The 19,760-nt window shown below is 64.2% G+C and overlaps 2 protein-coding genes across 5 annotated transcripts; both read left to right on the forward strand.

The window, feature by feature from the left end:
• Positions 1 to 903: 903 nt before the first annotated feature.
• Positions 904 to 16,592, forward strand: Lmnb2 (lamin B2). Of its 3 annotated transcripts, XM_046444208.2 has the most exons (13): positions 1,050 to 1,173; positions 7,505 to 7,712; positions 8,001 to 8,137; positions 10,925 to 11,081; positions 11,156 to 11,281; positions 13,923 to 14,093; positions 14,182 to 14,307; positions 14,506 to 14,726; positions 14,811 to 15,084; positions 15,162 to 15,269; positions 15,632 to 15,751; positions 15,932 to 16,042; positions 16,469 to 16,592. In XM_046444208.2, the coding sequence occupies exons 3-13, from the start codon at positions 8,097 to 8,099 to the stop codon at positions 16,508 to 16,510; spliced, it is 1,497 nt and encodes a 498-aa protein (XP_046300164.1). In that variant the 5' UTR covers positions 1,050 to 1,173; positions 7,505 to 7,712; positions 8,001 to 8,096; the 3' UTR covers positions 16,511 to 16,592. The 3 variants fall into 3 exon arrangements, with proteins under 3 accessions (XP_046300163.1, XP_058435217.1, XP_046300164.1); XM_046444207.2 differs by lacking the exon at positions 7,505 to 7,712 and having other exon boundaries at positions 904 to 1,173; XM_058579234.1 differs by lacking the exons at positions 7,505 to 7,712; positions 13,923 to 14,093; positions 14,182 to 14,307; ... (4 more) ...; positions 15,932 to 16,042; positions 16,469 to 16,592 and adding an exon at positions 11,961 to 13,914 and having other exon boundaries at positions 958 to 1,173.
• A 1,943-nt stretch (positions 16,593 to 18,535) lies between these two features.
• On the forward strand, positions 18,536 to 19,542 carry Timm13 (translocase of inner mitochondrial membrane 13). 2 transcript variants are annotated; one of them, XM_046444212.2, is made up of 3 exons: positions 18,536 to 18,702; positions 18,824 to 18,892; positions 19,086 to 19,542. In XM_046444212.2, the coding sequence occupies exons 1-3, from the start codon at positions 18,628 to 18,630 to the stop codon at positions 19,182 to 19,184; spliced, it is 243 nt and encodes an 80-aa protein (XP_046300168.1). In that variant the 5' UTR covers positions 18,536 to 18,627; the 3' UTR covers positions 19,185 to 19,542. The 2 variants fall into 2 exon arrangements, with proteins under 2 accessions (XP_046300168.1, XP_046300169.1); XM_046444213.2 differs by having other exon boundaries at positions 18,543 to 18,747.
• Positions 19,543 to 19,760: the final 218 nt, after the last annotated feature.

Consider the following 19,760-nt stretch of genomic DNA (forward strand, 5'->3'; position numbering starts at 1 on the left):
GGCGTTCTTTCACCACCTCAATTTTCAGGAGTCCAGTGAGGTAGTAAGGCTAGACGGGTGGGGAACCCGGCACGAGTCAGCAGCCCAATGTCCCACAGTTGCTGAGGTGGGTTTGGTGGCTGGATGTGGCTCCCTTGTTCCTTTGAGTCGCCACATAAGAACTGTACACATTGGCGGGCTGCGACGTGGTAGTTGGATGCATGCACACCCCACATCCGATCAAGTCGGGATGCAGAGCGTTTCATCTTTCCCCCTGGTACCCGGGATGGAACCCCAGGCTCTCCACCACCCTGCCACACCCCCAGCCCTTTTTATTCGGAGACAGAGTCTGGCCGAGCTGCCCAGCCGGCCCGGAAGGCCCCCTCCTGCCTCCCCGGGTGCCGGGTGCGCCGCTGCCTGACCTCCTGAGCCCCTCTCTCCAAGTCCTCCATAGAATGCACCATATAAACGGTGCAACTGCCCCTGTTTTCGTGCTTGCCATTCACCCTCCCTCTGCCCCTCCGCCACCCCGCCCCTGGCCTTCCGTGACCCCTCTCCCCAGTACCGGCTGGGCCTCGGCACCGGCCAGGAGCGCTCCGCCACTGGCCCAGCTATTTTAGCTTCCGCACGTGAGAACATGCAGTCTTTCTCGGCCTTCCTCGCGCACCTCCATGAACTGCTCCAGTCCACCCGTTTTGCGGGCAGTGGCTCTTTAAGGAAGGCCTCGAGCGGTCTTTCCAGCGAAAACCCCGGAGGGAGCAGGCGGGAGACTCCACGCGTGGCCCTGGGTTCCCGGCGCCCGGAGACTTCAACTCCCGGCGTGCCCCGCGCGGGGCGGTCGGACCACAACTCCCGGCGTGCCCCGCGCGGCGGCGGGCCGCGGGCGGCGGCGGCGGGGGCGCCATCTTGCGCGGCGCGGATTGAATGAGCGCGCCGAGCCTGGGCCGCCGTCGGGAGCCGCGCAGGCCGCGAGCCGCCGCCGCCGCCGCCATGGCCTCGCCGCTGCCCGGCCGCGCGGGCGGGCCCGCCACGCCGCTGTCGCCCACGCGCCTGTCGCGGCTGCAGGAGAAGGAGGAGCTGCGGGAGCTCAACGACCGCCTGGCGCACTACATCGACCGCGTCCGCGCGCTCGAGCTGGAGAACGACCGGCTGCTGCTCAAGATCTCCGAGAAGGAGGAGGTGACCACGCGCGAGGTACGCGGCTCCCGGGGCGGGGGGCCGCGCGGCGGTGCTGGCCGGGCCTGTTCCGGGACCTGCGGGAGCTCGAGGGGCGGGCACCGGCCGGCGGGCCGCGGGGTCTCGGGGGACCGGCTGGCCAGGAGCGACTGCCGCCCGCGGTGGCCGGGGGTCCCCCTGGTGAGAGGGGCGTTTTGAGGGCTCCCTGAGGGACAGGGGCAGAGAGGAGACCGCGCACCGGGGAGGAGGCCGTCGGGGGACTCCCAGCAACAGGTGCCGCGGGGCAGGGGTGCAGCCCGGGCCGCCCTCCAGGAAGGGGTCCTGGGGGCTTGGGCGGCCTGGCGCCCTAGCGCCACCTCGGTGGCCCGGTAGACCCAGGTGTGCAGGAGGAATCTGGGCGCTGCACTCTCCTGGGGAAACGGGGCGGCCGGCCTCTGGGACCTGGAGGGGGGCTCCACAGTGGCCCCGGAGCTCAGGGACTTTGGAGGGACCCTGGGGTGGGAGCTGGGAGGCTGGAGTGGGTGGGCCTGCAGAGGGGTGGGGATCTGAGGAATGGGCTCTGATGGGGACTCCCCGGGTCCCATGGGGAACCTGGGTGGCCCGGAGCTTGGCCTGGAGGACAGCACTGGCCTCGTAGGCACCACCTGGGGCTTGGGAAGGAGGGGTAGGCCCTGGGTGTCCATCCAACCCAGAAGGAGGCTTTGGGCTCTGGCAGTTCTGCCCTGGGGGTGGTGAGGGCTCTCTCTCCAGGGTCCTGGGTGGGGTCTATCCTGGGGAGGGGATGCTGTCCCCTGCCTTCCCCTGGAAGCTCTTTTCCCCCTGCCACCCACCATTCGCAGTGCAAGGGCAAGTCAACACAGAGGGCAGGAGCAGCACCCACTACTTGGTTTCTGTTCTGAGGTTTGGGTCCCTGAGTCCCAGGGTCTCATCCTGAGAGCTGCCACTGAAACCTAGATTTACCAGGGGCCCTGCCTTTCCCTCTGCAGAGGGGGTGAAGTGGGGGGCTTCTGGGGAAGCTGGGTAGGGCAAGGTGGGTTTCTGGGAGCTACCTCCCCTGGGGTGGTGGTTAGTGGGGCCACAACAGAATAGATGTTTTACAAAATGAAGTAATAAAACAGGACAGTGCCCAGAGGCATGTATCCCTGTTGCTGCTGGATGGAGCTGGGGGCAGGGATGCTGAAACACAAAAAGCTGCTTGGTGGAGGGGAGGGAGCTGGAAGGGTGGTGGTGCCACCCTCGGGCTGCTCATCCAGGTTCCCTTTTGTTTCCCGTCCTGTGCTGGGGATGGAACCCAGGGCCTTGGTCAGGTGTTGGTCAGGTGCTGCCCACAGACTGCTGAGCTGCATCCCTAGCTCGCTCGCTCCCTTTTTTTTTTCCTAATTTTCTTTAGTTGTAGATGGACACAAATGCCTTTATTATGTGGTGCTGAGGTTGGAATCCAGTGCCGTAGACATGCCAGGCGAGTGAGCCCCAGCCCCCAGCTCTTTTGGAGACAGCATCTCCCTAAGTTGCTCAGACAGGCAGTCCTTCTGCCTCAGCCTGCCCAGTTGCTTGGGATTACATGTCCGGCACTTGCTTTTTAATCTGCATGACCTTGGACAGGCACCAGCCTCTTTGAGCCTTGGTTTTGCCATCTGTCCAGTGGGGGCAGAGTTGTCCCAACTTGGCAGGGCCACCGCCTGGGCAGCACATGCTATCCTCAGGACAGGAGCCTGGTTCCTGCCTGGCAGAGTGGCTTGGAATTCAGGGTTGCAGCTGTCTCTTGTCTTTGGACCTCTGTTGTCCCACGAACCTTTGGGTCTGGCAAGCATGCAGGAAGTGCTGCGCTGGCCCCCACTGGAGGTCTACCCCAGGGAACCTGATCCAGCCATCAGTGTCCAGGTGTGGCTTTGGTGTTCCTTTCTCAGTCCTGTAAAGGGGAGCAAGAGGCGCTGTGCAGGGGGAGGGGGTGTGACGCACTGCCTCGCCCTTAGCACCAGCTGCAGTGTTGGGGAGAGCTTGGGGCTGATAGTGCCCCTGTCACACTGTAGCTGGTAGTGCCCCTGCAGGGATGCTGGGGGTGGTCCTGTGGGGTCCAGAGGAAGTGGACCCACTAAGGAGTACTGGGGTGCCATGCAGGGTGCTCGCTTCGCCTCTGCAGCTCCTGGCACCTGGTGGAGGCTGCCTCCAGGGCAAGCTTGGCAGACTCTGGGGACCAGAGGTTGTCACAGCGGGGGGCCATGCTGCTCAGACCAGGACTGCCTTCCACAGTGTCAGACTGAGACCTGGAGGAGATGGGATTAGACGTCCCCTGAGGGTGCCTGCAGAGCTGTAGGAGCTGGCAGGCAGGGCTGTGAGGTGCCTGAGCCCTCCTGCCCCCACGCCTTGTGCACGCCTTCCGCTGTCCTTACAGAAACCAGTGCTGGGCTCAGTGTGGATTCTGGACTTGCCCCGGGCTGCCAGCAGCCTTGGTTGGTGTTGTTTTGGTGGAGTGGCCAGTACCACTACGGGTGGCCACATGCGCCTGGCCCTGCAGGCTCCAGATCAGAGTTTGTTGGAGAAGGGTCTCAGGGTGCTGGGGGGGTAGGGGAACCCGTGCCTGTGCAGGTGTGGGGTTCCCAGATGTGGGGGCAGGTCCTGCAGGAGCTGGGAGGAACTTGGCCTGGGCTTTCTCCCCCACCTGGTCTGCCCGGTGTTCTGCTGGGGGACTGGGGCTGGTCTCCAGTGACTCTCCAGCTGAGGGGCGCCACCCTGTGTCCATGCTGCCCAGGGAAAGAAAGCCCGCTGGGTTGTCTGGACCCCACCTTCGGGCCAGTGCATGCACCCACAGTTGCTGGGATTCCTCAATCTTGGCAGGATCCTGTGAAAGACAAGACAAATGACCGGTGTCCTGGTGTCCAGGGCAGGGGGCGGGTGGCCCTGCCAGGAGCGCACCTGTTCCCACCCTCCTGGCTCTGCAGGTCGGGCCAACCAGATGGCCTCCATCTCCTCCACTCAGCTGTGGCTGAGGGTGGAGCCACTACAAGCGATGCGGAGTGGACAGCAGGCAGAGCTCTGTGCCCATGGGGCTCCCTGGGCACATGGAGAGGTGCAGGTCTCCTGAGGCTGTCCAAGCAGGTGGGGCGGAGATGGCCTCATCAAGGCAGCGTGGCTTGTGCAGACCTCTGATGCCCTCCCCTTGCCCGTTTCTGCCCCAGGGCGCTGTCTAGGACCTGACATGCCCCTGGGCATCACATCTCCTTGGGTTCTTCTGAGTGTTTCCCAGACTCGACTTGGGTGCCCTGGACAGCCTTAAACAGGATGGTCAGGGTTTGTAGGCTGCCCTCGCTCTTTGGGTGAGGTAGATAACGTTTTGATGGAATGTTTTTTAAAATAAGCAAAATTTGAAAACCCATGATGAATAAAGTTATCAGAAGTCTAAACACACGCACGTCCGAGTTGCTGGTGTGCCCAGCGCTGAGCTTGTCTTTGCTGGTAACTGGTGGCCCACATGTCCTGGGAGTGGTGAGGGAGCGCAGGACTGGGGCGGTCCAGTGGGCAGTGTGGGCACAGAGGTGATGTGCGCTGATGCCGTGTGCCGGCTCCACCATGTAACAAGGCCTGAGGAGAGGGCCTTCTAAAGACATGGTCACCTTCTGAGGGTCCCGCACGTGCTGGGTGGTCTGGCTCCTGGGGTTGGGCAGCACACCTGTGCCGTCACTCCAACCTGAGGACAGGATGGGTCCCTAGTGACCTCAGACCTCCTACTAGGCCACCCTTTAAGGTTCCACCCGCTCCCAGTAGCTCCACCCTGGGGCCAGGCCTTTAACACATGGGCCTTTGGGGACGTTGGGGACCTAACCTAGCACCCTTCTCTGGGTGTCCTGTCACACCACCCCTGGGCTGGGAGGTGGGGTTGGGGGCAGAGGGCAGGGTTGTGCATGTGCATGTGCCCGGTTGAGGCCGGAGTGGCACTTTTGTCAACCCAGAGCTCATTCTGCAAGTTAGCTCCTGGGAAGGAGCTGAGGGTGGCCCCAGATGGCCTCTGGGCAGAGGCAGGGAGAGGGTGGCCAGAGCCTCGGCTGGCAGGCGTGCTCTGTCACCCACACCATGTCCCGCGGACTTGACATGCCCTGAGCCCAGGGGTCCGGAGGAGGCCCTTCCTGTGTCTGGGCAGTGGGCCTGGCCACCCTGGCATGGGGGAGGGCCTGGAGCTGCTGCCCAGAGTAGTAGGGCCAGTGAGGTCGTCAGTCCTCTCCTGGTGTCCTAGGTGCCCTAGCTTGGCCTTCAGAGTCCACTCAGTCTCCAGCAGCCTGGCTCCGTCTGACCCCACGGCTGTCAGCACGGGCCCCGAGGTCGCCACGTGGGCTGAAGCCAAGCACGGTCCTGCTGTGACGCAGCCCTGCGTGTGCGCTCGCCCAGGTGAGCAGGGCTGCGTCCCAGCGCCCAGGGACAGCCCTCCTCAGTGACCAGGTCTCTTACTTTTTGTCCTGGGTGTCGAATCCAGGAGCCCTTAGCCACTGGGCTGCACCCCAGACTCTTGGTGTGGAGTCGGGCTCTCACTGAGGGGCCCAAGGCCTCCCTGAGCTGCTGGGGCTGCGGGGACGCTCAGCCTCCTGCTCAGCCTCCGAGCCGCTGGCAGCACAGGTGCGCGACCGCGCCCGGCCTCCAGTGCCGGCTTCTAGGACCTGCTCCTCACTCCGAGGAGAAGCCAGCCTTCCCAGCCCTGTACCCAAAGGCCACATCCTGCCTCTGGACTCTCCTGTCCTGGTGTCTCCTGTCACTGGGTCACAGCCACGGCCTTGTGTATCTGGCTGTCACTGAGCACCAGGTCCTCAGGTCCAGCCATGCTGCAGCTTTGTCACTTTGCTCCTGCCTGTGGCCGAGGGACGCTCCAGGTGTACGGGCCATCTGCCCTTCTGTCAGTGACGCCTGGGCTTCAGGCTCTGGTGGTTGTGAGAGCTGCCCAGCGAGCACTTGAGGGGGTCTCCTGGCGGGTGCTCTCCCTTGGGAGGTGCACCCTCAAGGGGTGCAGGGGGCTGCTGGGTCGGGGGCTCCCTGGCTTCCCGGGGAGGAGGCCCCAGCCTGTGTCCCACGGTGGCTGAGCTGGCCCGTGCCTCACCTGTGGCTGTCAGTCTTCGTGACTGACGGCCAGCGGGTGTGAGGCGGAGCTCGCTGCGGTCGGGCTCACATACTTCGGAACATTAGCGCGTAGCTTCGCGTGTGCAGCAGGGGACAGGGCACGAGGGCCCGCAGGCAGCCAGTTCTGCTCCCCGGGCACACAGGGCTGGGACGGACAAGCCACATGTGGGGCAGCCAGGTGTGGGCTGGCTGTGGCCCAGCGGGCTGACGGGACTCAGGTGGCTGCCTGCAGAAGCCTGTGTACCCAGTGTCCCCGCAGGCCCCCTCTAGGGATGGCACGGGTGGCCTGGCTCCAGCCACCAGCGGGTGTCCCCAGCGGCTGGCTCAGGCTGGAGGAACCCTGCTCCTCCCTGGCCTGCTGGTGGCCTGTGCTTGTCTATGGAGAGCTCTCTGGTCCCAGGGCACAGTGAAGGCAGGGCCAGTGCCCAGCCAGGACCCCAGCCTGAGGACACCAGCGTAGCCACGGGAGGGAGGCAGCCCGCTGCCTCCAGAGGGGGCCTGTCTTGTCAGCTTTTGTGCTGCTGCGGCCGAAAGGCTGGCACCCTGAGAGGAGGGAAGGGGACTCCCGGCTCGGGACTTCACAGGTCTCAGTCCACAGACAGGCGCTGTCCCTGGGTGGACGGGGGAGTGTGGGGAGGGACGCGGCTCGGTGCTGACCAGGAGGCCTGAGACTCCACTCTCCAGATAGACATGCACCCCAAGGGCGCACCCGGGACCCCACCCAGGTCATCCCGGGCCCCCTCAGCCTCAACCTGCCTCCAGGTCACCCAGGTCACCCCTTCCTCGGCCTCACCCTGCCTCCAGGTCACCCAGGTCACCCCTTCCTCGGCCTCACCCTGCCTCCAGGTCACCCAGGTCACCCAGTTGGGGTGAGAACACTGATGGGGAAAGGGACTCATGACCCATTGTGTCCCCTCTGAACCTTCTAGCACGGTCTCACGTGAGCTTTGGGGGACCCCTCACGTCCAGACCTTAACAGGGCCCATGTCCCCCCGTGTGGAGGGACACAGGCCCCACAAAGCAGCCAGAGTGGCTTTGTGGCCAGGTACTTCTGGAGAAGAGGCAGTGTGGTGTCAGACCAGTGGTGCCGAGCTCGGGCAGTGGGACCCAGGACCAGGTTTGGGGACGCTGGTGGCTTTCATGGTTGGGGAGTTACTGGCATGGAGTGGACGAAGGCCAGGGACACTGCTCAGCACCCTGCAGTGCCCAGGACGGCACCTCAGAGAATGACCTGGGCCCTTGTCCACAGTGCCCAGGGGAGACCCTTGCTCATGTGTTCCCCCAATTCTTGGATTTTGGAAGCTGAGAATGTGAAAAATGTATGTGACGTGGCCATGACTGCTGCCCAGGGGCTCGAGTATCCAGAGGTGGTTGGTCCTTGCTGTCCCAGGAGGCCGGCTGAGGCCTGTTTTCCTGTGGGTCAGGTTCCCTCTGGGCATGTGGTGCTCCGGGCATAGGTGAGTCCAGGGTCTCTGGGCGCCACCTGTCCCTTGAGCTGGGGTGTGGGAGGGGAGAAAGATCATTCCAGAAGGGGTCACAGTGGGGGGGCTCCTGGGCCCTAGCTGTTCAGCTTTCCTGCTGGAGAGTCTGCCCCTTGCTGACCCGACAGGGCACTGTGTCCCGTGTGAGCCGGGTGATGTGGGGCAGCACCCTGGCCGCCACTGTCTTGCCAGGTGTGCTGCGCCTGGGGCAGCTGAGTGTCTGGGCGCGGCGCTGCGCTCCCCACACCGTGCGCTGTCTCGCAGGTGAGCGGCATTAAGGCGCTGTACGAGTCGGAGCTGGCGGACGCCCGCAGGGCCCTGGACGAGACTGCCCGGGAGCGTGCCCGGCTGCAGATCGAGATGGGCAAGCTGAGCGCAGAGCTGGAAGAGGTGCACAAGAGGTAGGAGGGCCAGGGGCTGGCCGTGTGGCCTGGACACTAGCGGGTGACTGGGCGGCTGAAGCTGGAGAGGGGCTGAGGCGACCTGGTCTTTCCTGGTGTTCACACAGGTGACACGCTGTGCACACCCTCACTTAAACCAGGGACACGCAAGGACAGTAGTGAGGGCCTTGCGCCATGTGCCTTCCTGCCCTGCCCCTTGGGCAGGCCCTGTGTCACGAGGTCCTGTTAGCCTCGGGCTGTGACCCTGGGCTTTTGGGTGGGGGGGCTTGACTTCCCTCAGTTGACAGCTCTTACTGGAGTTGGGCTCTGCAGGCATTTCTGCGTCACCACCCACAGGTCCCAAGTGCTCTGAGCAGGAGCCTGTGGGGCGTCTCCCCCGCTGCTCCTCCCCAGAGTGCTCCCCCCAGAGCGGCTCCCCCCAGAGTGCTCCTCCCCACAGCTGCTCCCCCCCAGAGCTGCTCCCCCAGAGTGCTCCTCCCCAGAGTGCTCCCCCCAGAGTGCTCCTCCCAGAGTGCTCCTTCCCCCAGAGTGCTGCTCCCCGCAGAGCGCTCCCCCCCAGAGCGCTCCCCCCCCAGAGCTGCTCCCCCCAGAGTGCTCCTCCCCCCAGAGTGCTGCTCCCCGCAGAGCGCTCCCCCCCAGAGCGCTCCCCCCCAGAGCTGCTCCTCCCCAGAGTGCTCCTCCCCAGAGTGCTCCCCCCAGAGTGCTCCTCCCAGAGTGCTCCTCCCCCCAGAGTGCTGCTCCCCGCAGAGCGCTCCCCCCCAGAGTGCTCCTCCCCACAGCTGCTCCCCCCCAGAGCTGCTCCCCCCAGAGTGCTCCTCCCCAGAGTGCTCCCCCCAGAGTGCTCCTCCCCCCAGAGTGCTGCTCCCCGCAGAGCGCTCCCCCCCAGAGCGCTCCCCCCAGAGCTGCGGCCCTGCCCTCCTGCTTTGCCCCAGGCCTGGTTCAGCTTCAGGGGCACCTGTGGACTTCTGCCGCACCCTGCTGGTAGGAGGGTCATGTGGCCTCCTGGAGGGAGTTGCTCATCTGGGTGTCCCCAGAATTGGTGGTAACTCAGCCACCTGGTTTGGGGATAGGCTGCTGGTGGCCTGAAGAAGAAAAGTGCTGCTAGTGGCCTGAGAGCCCGTGTTATGTCCAGGTTGAACTGTAGCCCAAGTAGTCACCGGGGGCCTCATGGCCAGTGGTGCCTGGGCCCCGTAAGTGGTGTGTGTGGGAGTCCTACTCCTCCTGGTGTCCCTTTGCCAGGAGAGGTCACCTTCCAGGTTGGCCCAGGCACCCCTCACCCTCCTGCCCAGGACCCAGGGCTCCAAGGGACTGTCTGAGTCCTCCCAGTGACCACGAGCCAGAGTTCAGGCATGAGCAAGGACAGATCACCTGGACCTTGCACGTTCCATTTGGTATCCCACCCGTCCCTTAGCTGGCAGCTGACCCCAGGTGGACACTGGGTGGCCATCAAGCTGCCACCTCCAGGGAGCCTGCTTTGTGGTTAATAAGCAGGTTTGAGCCAGGTGCAGTGGCCAGGCCTGTCATCCCAGCCACTCAGGAGGCTGAGGCTGGAGGGTCACAAGGTCTAGGCCAGCCCCTGAGATAAAAGGACTGGGTGTGGCTGAGGGAGACACCTTCCCAGCCGCGCAGGCCTGGTTCTGTCCTGGGCACTCGGGGAACTAGGGGCTGCGTGGTGCACACTGGAGGGGTCTGCACCACCCAGGAGCCACCCCATGGCCCCCGGACTGTCCGCTCCAACCGCTAGTCTTGGCCCAGGGTGCTGCCCAGTGACAGAGCCCTTGCCTGGTGTGCGTGAGGCCCTAGGTTCTGTCCCCAGCACTGCAGCAGCAACACTGAGTTTTATAGTATGTGGAGTTCACCTTAATTTGGAGGAAAAAATTGCTTTCAAATAGTAAATACCCTGGGCCGACTTCTGACCTCTGACCTGGGTGTCCCTTCCCTGACGCAGTTTCCTCAAGCTTCGCGCCCAGCTTCCTTCAGTGCTCACGAGGTTCTCTGACTCATCTGGTCACTGTCCCCAAACTCAGTCACCTTCCTAACAGGTTGGGTCTGGTGTTTTTCTTCTGCTAACAAATCAGTTGCCAAAGATCCATGGTGACAAAGGCAGGTGGCCTCACGGAGGACCCCACCAGTGGGCCCGGCTCCTGGTGGCCCCAGGGAGCTCTTGCACCTGGTTGGAGCTGCGTCAGCCCCTTGGTGTTCAGAGGAGGGGCTGCTGCCATGGCCAGAACCCTGCTCTCTGCAGTGGCCTGCGGGACCTGCCCTTGCAGACCCGACTCCTCTGCTCCTGGCCACCTGGCCCGGCTCCATCCTGCAGGCCAACCTCTTCTACCAGAAACAGTCGTGGCCCAGCCCCACCGTCCCCAGGGCCGGCCTCCCTCCTAGTGTGGCTTCCCGTGGCCTCTGAGCAGAGACCCCAGGAGGGGTCCCGGGTGGCTCGCGGTGTGAGAGTGGCTCCTCCCCACAGCCGTGCGCAGCCAGGATGTCCCCAGAGCCCTCAGAAGCCACAGGCGCTCCCGTGTCTGAGGTCTGGTGTTCGCTGCCTGATGTCCAAGCCGGGCAGGCGCCGGCAAGACCCCCTGTTCCTGTGAACTCCCCGTTCAGCCCAGAACTCCCAGGAAAGGACACTGGTGCCACTGCTTCCAGTGGTGGGGGCCGCTCTGCATGGCCTGCCCGCCACAGCCCTGAGAGGCACGGCGTGTCCCCGTGGGGGTGAGGCCAGGGCCAGGTCCCCTGTGACTGCGTGGCCACGCTGTCCCCTGGCTCACCTGGCCTCTTGACCTGCAGTGCCAGCAAGAGGGAAGGCGAGCTCTCCGTGGCCCAGGGCCGCGTGAAGGACCTGGAGTCCCTGTTCCACCGGAGCGAGGTGGAGCTGGCCACCGCCCTCAGTGACAAGCGCAGCCTGGAGAGCGACGCGGCCGAGCTCCGGGCCCAGCTGGCCAAGGTAGGCCCAGCTCCTGGGGCCGGGGCTCCGCGGGAGGCGTGAGCAGCACGTCCTCAGCTGCCACTCTGTCCCAGGCCGAGGACGGTCATGCTGTGGCTAAAAAGCAGCTGGAGAAGGAGACGCTGATGCGCGTGGACCTGGAGAACCGCTGCCAGAGCCTGCAGGAGGAGCTCGACTTCCAGAAGAGCGTGTTCGAGGAGGTGAGTCCGCCCGCGCCCTGGGCTGCCGCCGCCGCCACCTCCACCTCGGCCTCGGCCTCGCTCTGTAAGGACACTGTCGTTGGACTGAGGCCCCGAGTGATCCAGAACCCGCCTGCTGCCTGGGTCTTGCACAAATACTGTTGCCACCCAAGGCACGGCGCAGGCTCTGGGGGTCGGAACGCACACACATCTTTTGGGGGCCACCATTCACCCACCCCAGGACCCCTCTCCCCGCCCAGCCACCTGCTCCCTCCCCACCACCTCCTAACAGGGTTCCTGGCTTCTTAGGACACTGGGGACAGGGGACCTCAGGCAGATCAGCCAGGCTCCTGTGTCCTCTGGGGTGGGGCCGGGGTGCAGGGCCTGGCCCCCTCGGATTCTGCAGACGCCACCTTCACAGAGCCCACTGTATTGTCACAGCCCATGAAATCCTTGGGCTGGGCTGGGCCGGGCGGGGCCACTTGGTGGTCACTGCCGGGAAGGCCTGCCAGAGGAAGGGATGCCTGTGCAGCTGAGGGACCGTGCCCGGCTCCGGACAGGCCCAGCGAGGGTACCAGTCACCACGCAGGCCTGCGTGGGAGGCAGCCCCGTTCGGGGATCTGTGAAGAGAGCCACGAGGGAGCCTGGGCTCCTCAAGACGCCCAGGAGGGGACCTGAGGGAGGACCCACATCCCTGCAGGAACCCTTCAAGGCACCTGTGAGGGGACCCGCGAAGGAATCCATGAGGGACCCTGAGCCTGAGAGGGGACCCACGAAGGAATCCATGAGGGACCCTGAGCCTGAGAGGGGACCCGCGAAGGAATCCATGAGGGACCCTGAGCCTGAGAGGGGACCCGCGAAGGAATCCATGAGGGACCCTGAGCCCGAGAGGGGACCCGCGAAGGAATCCATGAGGGACCCTGAGCCCGAGAGGGGACCCGCGAAGGAATCCATGAGGGACCCTGAGCCCGTGAAGGGACCCGTGGAGGAATCCATCAGGGAGCCTGAGGCTGTGAGGGGACCCGTGGAGGAATCCATCAGGGACCCTGAGGCTGTGAGAGATCCTGCAAGGGAACCCCTTAAGGAACCTGAACCCGTGAGGGGACGCGTGAAGAAAGCCATGAGGGACCCCGAGGTCTTAAGGGTGAAGAAAGCCATGAGGGACCCCGAGCTCTTAAGGGGACCCATGAAGAAAGCCATGAGGGACCCCGAGCCCGTGAGGGGACCCGTGAAGAAAGCCATGAGGGACCCCGAGGTCTTAAGGGGACCCGTGAAGAGACCTCTGAGGGAAGCAGTGAAGAGATTCCTGAGGGGACTGGGGAAGATCCCCTTGAGGGATCCGCTGAGGAGACCTGTGAAGGCGTCCTTGAGTAAACTCGGATGGGGACCTGTGGGAGGACCTGTGAGGGGACCCACGAAGAGACCCCCTAGGGGAGCCGCGAAGAGACCTGGGGAGACGCCGCGCAGGGGAGCCGCGCAGGCACCCGGGAAGGGCCCCCGCAGGAGGGGCGCCAAGGAGCGGGCACACCGGGTGCAGGTGGGTGTCTGCCCGGCCACCCTCAGAAGGTCCCTCTAGGCCGCCAGCCGCCAGGGCTCCGACTCTGGGCCCGGGCAGGTCTCCTGGTGTGGCCAGCGAAGATGCCTCCCAGCCTCTGTCGAGGCCCAGGCCTCTGGCTCGAGCCATTCGTGGTCTTTTTGTGTGTTGGGGGGTCCTGGGGACTGGACCCAGGCACTCACCCAGGCCATTCCCCAGCCGGGTCTCACGAAGTTGCTCAAGATGGCCTTGAACTTGCATCCCCTGCCTCAGCCTCCGAGGCACCGGGATGCGGGCGTGGCTCTGGGCCCCCCCCCTCCACCCCGCAGTCGCAGCCGTGTCCTTTGCCCGCAGCCATCGATGGCCATGTCTTTTGAGTCTTTCTGCAGGGCTGAGATCCTCGTCAGGCCTCGTGTGCTAGGCAAGCTCCTTACCGCTGAGCCCCAGCCCGACCATCTGTTTTACAGTCAAAGAGCGACTTTAAAGAGAAGTGATCCCCGTGTGATATAAAGTTCACCTTTTTTAGAAGTGTAGAATTAAGTGTTTTTAGAATCAATTCTTCCCATTAATTCCAGAACATTCCATCAGTCCAAAAGGAAGCCCAGACCATGAGCATCCCCCATCCCTCGTAGCCCAGCGCCTAGGAGTCCACATCCGGCTCTGACTCTGTCACTTGTCTGTCGGGCTCTCGGCACCAGGTCCTCAGCCCATGTGCAGTGCAGCCGTGTCACCTGGCTCCTGCTTGTGGCTGAGTGACGCTCCAGGTGGATGGCCACACCGTGTTCCTTCATCCACCCAGGCCCATTTGGGCTGCGTCCACTCTTTGGTGGTCAGCAGGGCTGCTCCTGTGAACATTTGTGAACAAGTAGCAGGGAGACGCCTGGAGCTTCTGAGGTTCGGTGTGAGACAGAGACGGGGCCACTGGGGAGTCCATCACGAGCCGCACCCCCAGCTCAGTTTTCACTCACTTTGAGCCAGGGTCTGCCCTTGGACTTGAGAGAGTCACTGCTAAGCACCCAGGCTTTGCGCTTGGGGTATGGGACAGGGGGCCCCTGCCTTCCTCCTGGGCTCTCGGTGGCCACCTCAGAGCCACAGTGCTGCAGGACCGCGGGCTTTGTCGCCACGCAGGAGGTGCGGGAGACGCGCCGGCGGCACGAGCGGCGCCTGGTGGAGGTGGACAGCGGCCGGCAGCAGGAGTACGATGTGCGCCTGGCGCAGGCCCTGGAGGAGCTGCGCAGCCAGCAGGACGAGCACGTGCGGCTCTACCGCCTGGAGCTGGAGCAGACCTACCAGGCCAAGGTGCGGCCGGCCCCCTCCCCGTCTCCCCATCCCCAGCCTCACCTCCCAGGCTCCCCCGCCCCTGGCCCCACCTCCCCGTCTCTCCTAGCTGGACCACGCCAAGCTGAGCTCCGACCAGAATGACAAGGCGGCCAGCGCTGCCCGTGAGGAGCTGAAGGAGGCCCGCATGCGGGTCGAGTCCCTCAGCTACCAGCTCTCCAGCCTCCAGAAGCAGGTGAGGCCCGTGTCCGGCCTTGGGTCCGGGCTGGGCGGGGGCAGCCCTGAGCGCTGAGCGCTGACCGGGCCAGCTCTCCGGAGCCTGTTCAACAGCCCAGCCTCTGTCCTCACTGTGCTGAGGGGCCTGCTCGCCTGCTGTCCCACCAGGGGCAGCCCCAGAAGAGGCTGGGCTGACCTGGCCACCTGCCCCTCCCAGGCCAGTGCTGCTGAGGACCGCATCCGAGAGCTGGAAGGGGCCATGACTGGGGAGCGGGAGAAGTTCCGGAAGATGCTGGACGCTAAGGAGCAGGAGATGATGGAGATGCGTGATGTGATGCAGCAACAGCTGGCCGAGTACCAGGAGTTGCTGGACGTCAAGTTGACCTTGGACATGGAGATCAGCGCCTACCGCAAGCTCCTAGAGGGCGAGGAGGAGAGGTGGGTGGCAGGAGCAGGGCGGTCGTGGATACTGGGCCTGGCGTTTTCGGGGCCACCAGTCATACCTCTCCACACTACCCTTAGGCTGAAGCTGTCTCCCAGCCCATCCTCACGGGTCACCATCTCACGGGCCACCTCGAGCAGCAGCAGCAGCATGTCCACAGCTGGGCGTTCAAGCCGAAGCAAGCGCCGGCGTCTGGAGGCGGAGGAGCCCCCAGGCAGCGGCTCAAGTGCCATTGGCTCAGGCAGCAGCAGCAGCTTCCGCCTGGCCCAGCAGGCCTCGGCCACCGGCAGCGTCAGCATCGAGGAGATTGACCTGGAGGGCAGGTTCGTGCGGCTCAAGAACAACTCGGACAAGGTGAGCTGCTGGGCAGGGCACAGCCCGGTGCCGCGTACTGGTGGCCTGCGGGTCACCTGTGTGTGTGCCCCTTCCAGGATCAGTCCCTGGGGAACTGGAGGATCAAGAGGCAGGTCCTCGAGGGCGACGAGATCGCCTATAAGTTCACACCCAAGTACGTCCTGCGGGCCGGCCAGACAGTCACGGTAGGTGCATCAGGGAGGGGCAGGTGGGAGGCTGGCAGGGGCCTCAGCTGGGTGCCACAGGGTCCAGCTCTGCCCCAGGGTCAGCTGTGGGTCGTGGAGAGGTGCCAGGGCTGAGTCCTGGCTGTTTGGGCTGGTGGGCACTGGTGAGAAGTGGCAGTTGTGGCCACGGAGGACCTTAGGTCCACTCAACTGACTGCCCAGCTGCCGTGAGCCCGGGTGGCGTCTGCATCCTGGGGGCCGCCATCCATGAGCAAGCCCGAGTGAGGCTGCAGTGCTCGGGCACTGAAGGGCCTCCGGCTGGGCACCAGGTGCTGTCCACATCCACATCCAGAAGGCTGAGCGGGGCGTTCTTGGGTTGACAGGTGTGGGCAGCTGGTGCAGGGGTGGCCCACAGCCCCCCCGCAACCCTGGTGTGGAAGAGCCAGAGCAGCTGGGGCTCGGGCGAGAGTTTCCGCACTGTGCTGGTCAGCGCCGACGGAGAGGTGGGTGTGAGCCTTGGTGGGGTGCACCGCGCGTCCCCACACCTGCCCTCCACGTGCCACAGTCCTGGGGTGGAGCCCGGGGCCATACCCGCGGCACAGAGGCTGCAGCCCAGCAGTGACCCTGTCACACGGGACACTCCGGCCTCAGTGTTGAGTGTCGGTGGTCCTCATCTGGTGCAGGAAGTGGCCACAAGAGCAGTGAAGCAGTCTTCTGTGGTGCGGGAGAACGAGAACGGGGAGGAAGAGGAAGAGGAAGCCGAGTTTGGCGAGGAGGATCTTTTCCACCAGCAGGTAGTGACCCTGTGCCCACCTGCCGCCTGGGCAGAGCACCTGGGTACACGCATGCGTGCGCTCACATGCTTGCTGGGCTGCAGGGCCCGGATCCCGCCATCCCTTGGTGTGCAGCCACCCAGGCAGGGCTGGGGTGGTCTGCTTGCCTCCTTCCCGCTGTGCAAATTCTGTGACATCAGGGCAGCTGGCTGTGGGGTCCCCAAGACATGGGGTGTCTCACTCCCCCTGGCTCAGGTGCCAGTTGCCTGCAGAATGCCTGGCACCAGAGTCGCAGCCAAGTTTAGTGCTCGTGTAGCTCAGGGTAGTGGAGGGATAGAAGGTTCTAGAAATAGGGACCGGTACCACACCCCCCTCCTTGGGTCGCCCAGCCAGGCCCGCCTCCCGGGCTGGGCCTCATGACTGCCATCCTTGCTTCCTTCCTCCCAGGGGGACCCACGGACCACCTCGAGGGGCTGCTGCCTGATGTAACTGAGCACTCGGCATCTACACACTGTTCTTCACCCAGAGCCACTGAAAACTATTTTTCTATCATTGGCTTTCGTTAGTCTTTGGTCTGTTTGTAGCTGATTTTTAAGCAAACTGCCAACTCACGTGGGTCAGCGTGGCCTTGACCTCACCTGGGCACACCTTGCCGCTTCAGACTCCCACCCTCCCCATTCCACTGCCTTCCACCCCCGGGGACCCTGAAGGCCGAGGGGCTGGGCCTGGGTGCTGTGGACGGCCGCCTCTGCCTCAGTGGCGGACCTGGCCTGAGGAGGGACAGAAACCACCCCTGGGGGCTCGAGGTGGACAGAATGTGAAACTGTAGGGATTCTATAGCTATAGGATTCCTTGAACGCTTTTTAAAAACCAAATTCAGAATCTGGGTTGTGACCTGGTTGGGGGGGCACTGTCACTGTCACATCAAGATTTGGTGGTTCCACTTCAGCCACCCGGAAGCCATCCTTGCGTTGAGTGCGTTGAAGCAGGGGCTGGGGCCGCATTCTGGCATAGCCAGGGCCTGCAGGGCTGGTCTGGCCTCCGTCCTGTTGTGGGCAGCAGGCTGGGACTCTGACCTGGCTTTCTGGGCCTCAGTTCTGAAGCTTTCCAGTTGCCACCCTGATCCTGCAGGGCTAGCAGGGCAGGAAAGGAGGAGGCTCCCAAGACTGGTCAACACTGCTCAGAAGGGGACACTGCTGACCTCGGGAGCAAAGGTCATGAGTGTTAGAAAGCTGAGTGCATGACAGCTGATTCCCAGCCCTCCCAGTGGAGCATGGGTCTCCATCCTGGCCGGAGACTGGGGAAGAGGCCCCTGCTGCCTCCCATGTGCACACATCCGTGCAAAATGTTTCTCAGACATGCAGATGAAAATGGAGTCCTGTCTCCATGGCCCACGCCTGGCTTCTGCCCACCCAGCAGCCCCTTCTACAGTCACACTCACCTACTCCCTCATAGGCACATGTTATTTTTTTAATGGATATTTATTTTTACATTTGTGAGTAGGCAGGTTGCCAGGGCCACCAGGACAGGCAGATAGGTCATCCTCCCAGGGATGGCATGGGGTGGGGGACCTATCTCCATGAGCACCCAGTCCTTCACATGGCTGATCTCCCTCGGAAAGTGCAGCTGGAGTTCAGGCACTGATGCTGAGCCACGTTCATGCGCTGTCCCCAGAAAGCAGCGGTCGGACACAAAACAGCCCTGCCCTGCAGTCTGGACAGGGGTGGTGCTTCTTTGGTCATTGGCTCTGGCTGCCCTTGGGAACTGAGCCCCAGGCAGGGAGAGCACCAGTGCTGCTCCTGAGCCGTCCAGCTGCCCTGTTTTCAGAAGCCTCTGGCCACACACGTGGTGACCACTTACTGACAGTTCCTCGCAAGGTCCAGGCAGGGCAGGCTGCTGTCCATGCTCGGCACCACTGCCTGCCCTGCCAGGGCCGCCCGCTGGAGCCAGCCGCCCGAAGGGGTGGGCGCAAGGTAGAGTCCTGGGCTCCTGGAGCCCAGGTGCGTGACTGGCCAAGTGCCCACCCGGGGCCAACAGGAGGTGGTCTGTAGCTCAGGACCTGGCCACCACTCTTGGGAGACAGCTTGCCCCGCCGGCTGGCGCGTGATCCCCCTCGTCTACTCTGGACTCCGGGAGACGCGGGCCCTTTGGCGTGCGTGGCTGGGTTTTGAGCTGCGTGTCGGATGTGCGCTTTGCTGTCCCCTTCCACTAGTTTGCGACGCACATTTTGTGACCAGTGAGTTTTGTACGATTCTCCAATAAACACTGGTTTTAACCAGCGCAGAGTCGGGCCCACCGAGGCGAGCGTCCGTCGCGACTCCGCCCGCCGCGCAGACCTCTTTGGCGTTGGTAGACAGGTTCCCGCTCGGACCCCGGGAATCGGCTTACGCCCACCGCGCGGTGCGCACGCGCGGCGGGCCGGGGCGGGGCCTGGACGCGGAGCGACGCCGGGACTTAGGCCCCGGCGCGTGCGCGTGCGCGTAGGGATCCGCGCGGCCTTGTGGGAGTTAGGGTGCGGGCTCCGTTTCCCGTGGTGCCCTGGGCGGCCCGGCTTCCGGCGACTGTGGGTCGGCGCGCGCGGCAGCGGCCGGGTGGACTGCGAAGCCATGGAGAGCGGCTTCGGCTCGGATTTCGGGGGCTCCGGCGGCGGGAAGCTGGACCCGGGGCTCATCATGGAGCAGGTGAAGGTGCAGATTGCCGTGGCCAACGCGCAGGAGCTGCTTCAGGTGCGGGGCCCGCGGGGGCCGGGGTTGGGGGTGCCCCGGGGTGGCGTCGCGACTGAGGGCTCCCGTGTGTCCACAGAGGATGACCGACAAGTGTTTCCGGAAGTGCATTGGGAAGCCGGGGGGCTCCTTGGACAATTCGGAGCAGGTGAGACCCCACGCGGGGGTCTGGATCAGGGATCGCCGGGTCCCGCCGCGGGTGGCGAGGCGTCTGCGCGTGCGCGGGGTGGGGGCGGAGCTGTTGCGCGTGCGCCGTTGCAGCCCAGTGGCCTAGAGTTGGGGCGGGTGAACCGCTGCACACACGGCCAGAACCGAGCCTTGCGTCCTCTCCCCACCCCCAGAAGTGCATCGCCATGTGCATGGACCGCTATATGGACGCCTGGAACACCGTGTCCCGCGCCTACAACTCGCGGCTGCAGCGGGAACGAGCCAATATGTAATCAGGAGGCACGCCACCATCCGGGGAGTCCACCCACGGGAGTCGCCCACCCGGGCTCATATCCATCAACGTGCTTTCCGAGGCGGGAGCCAACGAGTGCATACCGCCCATGGTCTATGAGGGCGGCGCAGTGCAGGGACAGTTGAGGTGTGCCTCTGCCAGCGAGTGCAACTTGGGTCTGTGCCCTTCCCAAGGCCTGGGAATCCACGGCCTCTCTCTTGGAGTAGCCAGGTTAGCCGCCTTTCCTGGGCCGAGAATCCTTTGTTTGGACCTCTTGTGCGGTGGGAGGTGGTCAGGCCCCACTCAAGTTGTGGTCTCTTGAGGATGGGCCAATAAATTGCTGACTGAGGGACAGAAAATCCGTGAATTTCCTTCCTGAGGGTTATGTGGGAGGAGAAGCCGTATGCCTCTGAGCGCCCTGCTCAGAGTGGACCTCAGCTTCTGTGGGGGCATCCGCTCCCCCTTGTTGCTTCTGGGCTGCTGGCTCATGGGTGGCGTTGCCAAACACCACAGGTGAGGCCCACAGCCAGGTAAGGGAGCTGCCCCTCTCTCTAGGGCTTATTTCCCTCCCTTCCAT

Source organism: Marmota monax, unplaced genomic scaffold (assembly GCF_021218885.2).
Source record: "Marmota monax isolate L192 unplaced genomic scaffold, Marmota_monax_Labrador192_F-V1.1 WCK01_AAM20220418_F8-fsc00102, whole genome shotgun sequence".
In the NCBI taxonomy this organism is placed as follows: domain Eukaryota; kingdom Metazoa; phylum Chordata; class Mammalia; order Rodentia; family Sciuridae; genus Marmota; species Marmota monax.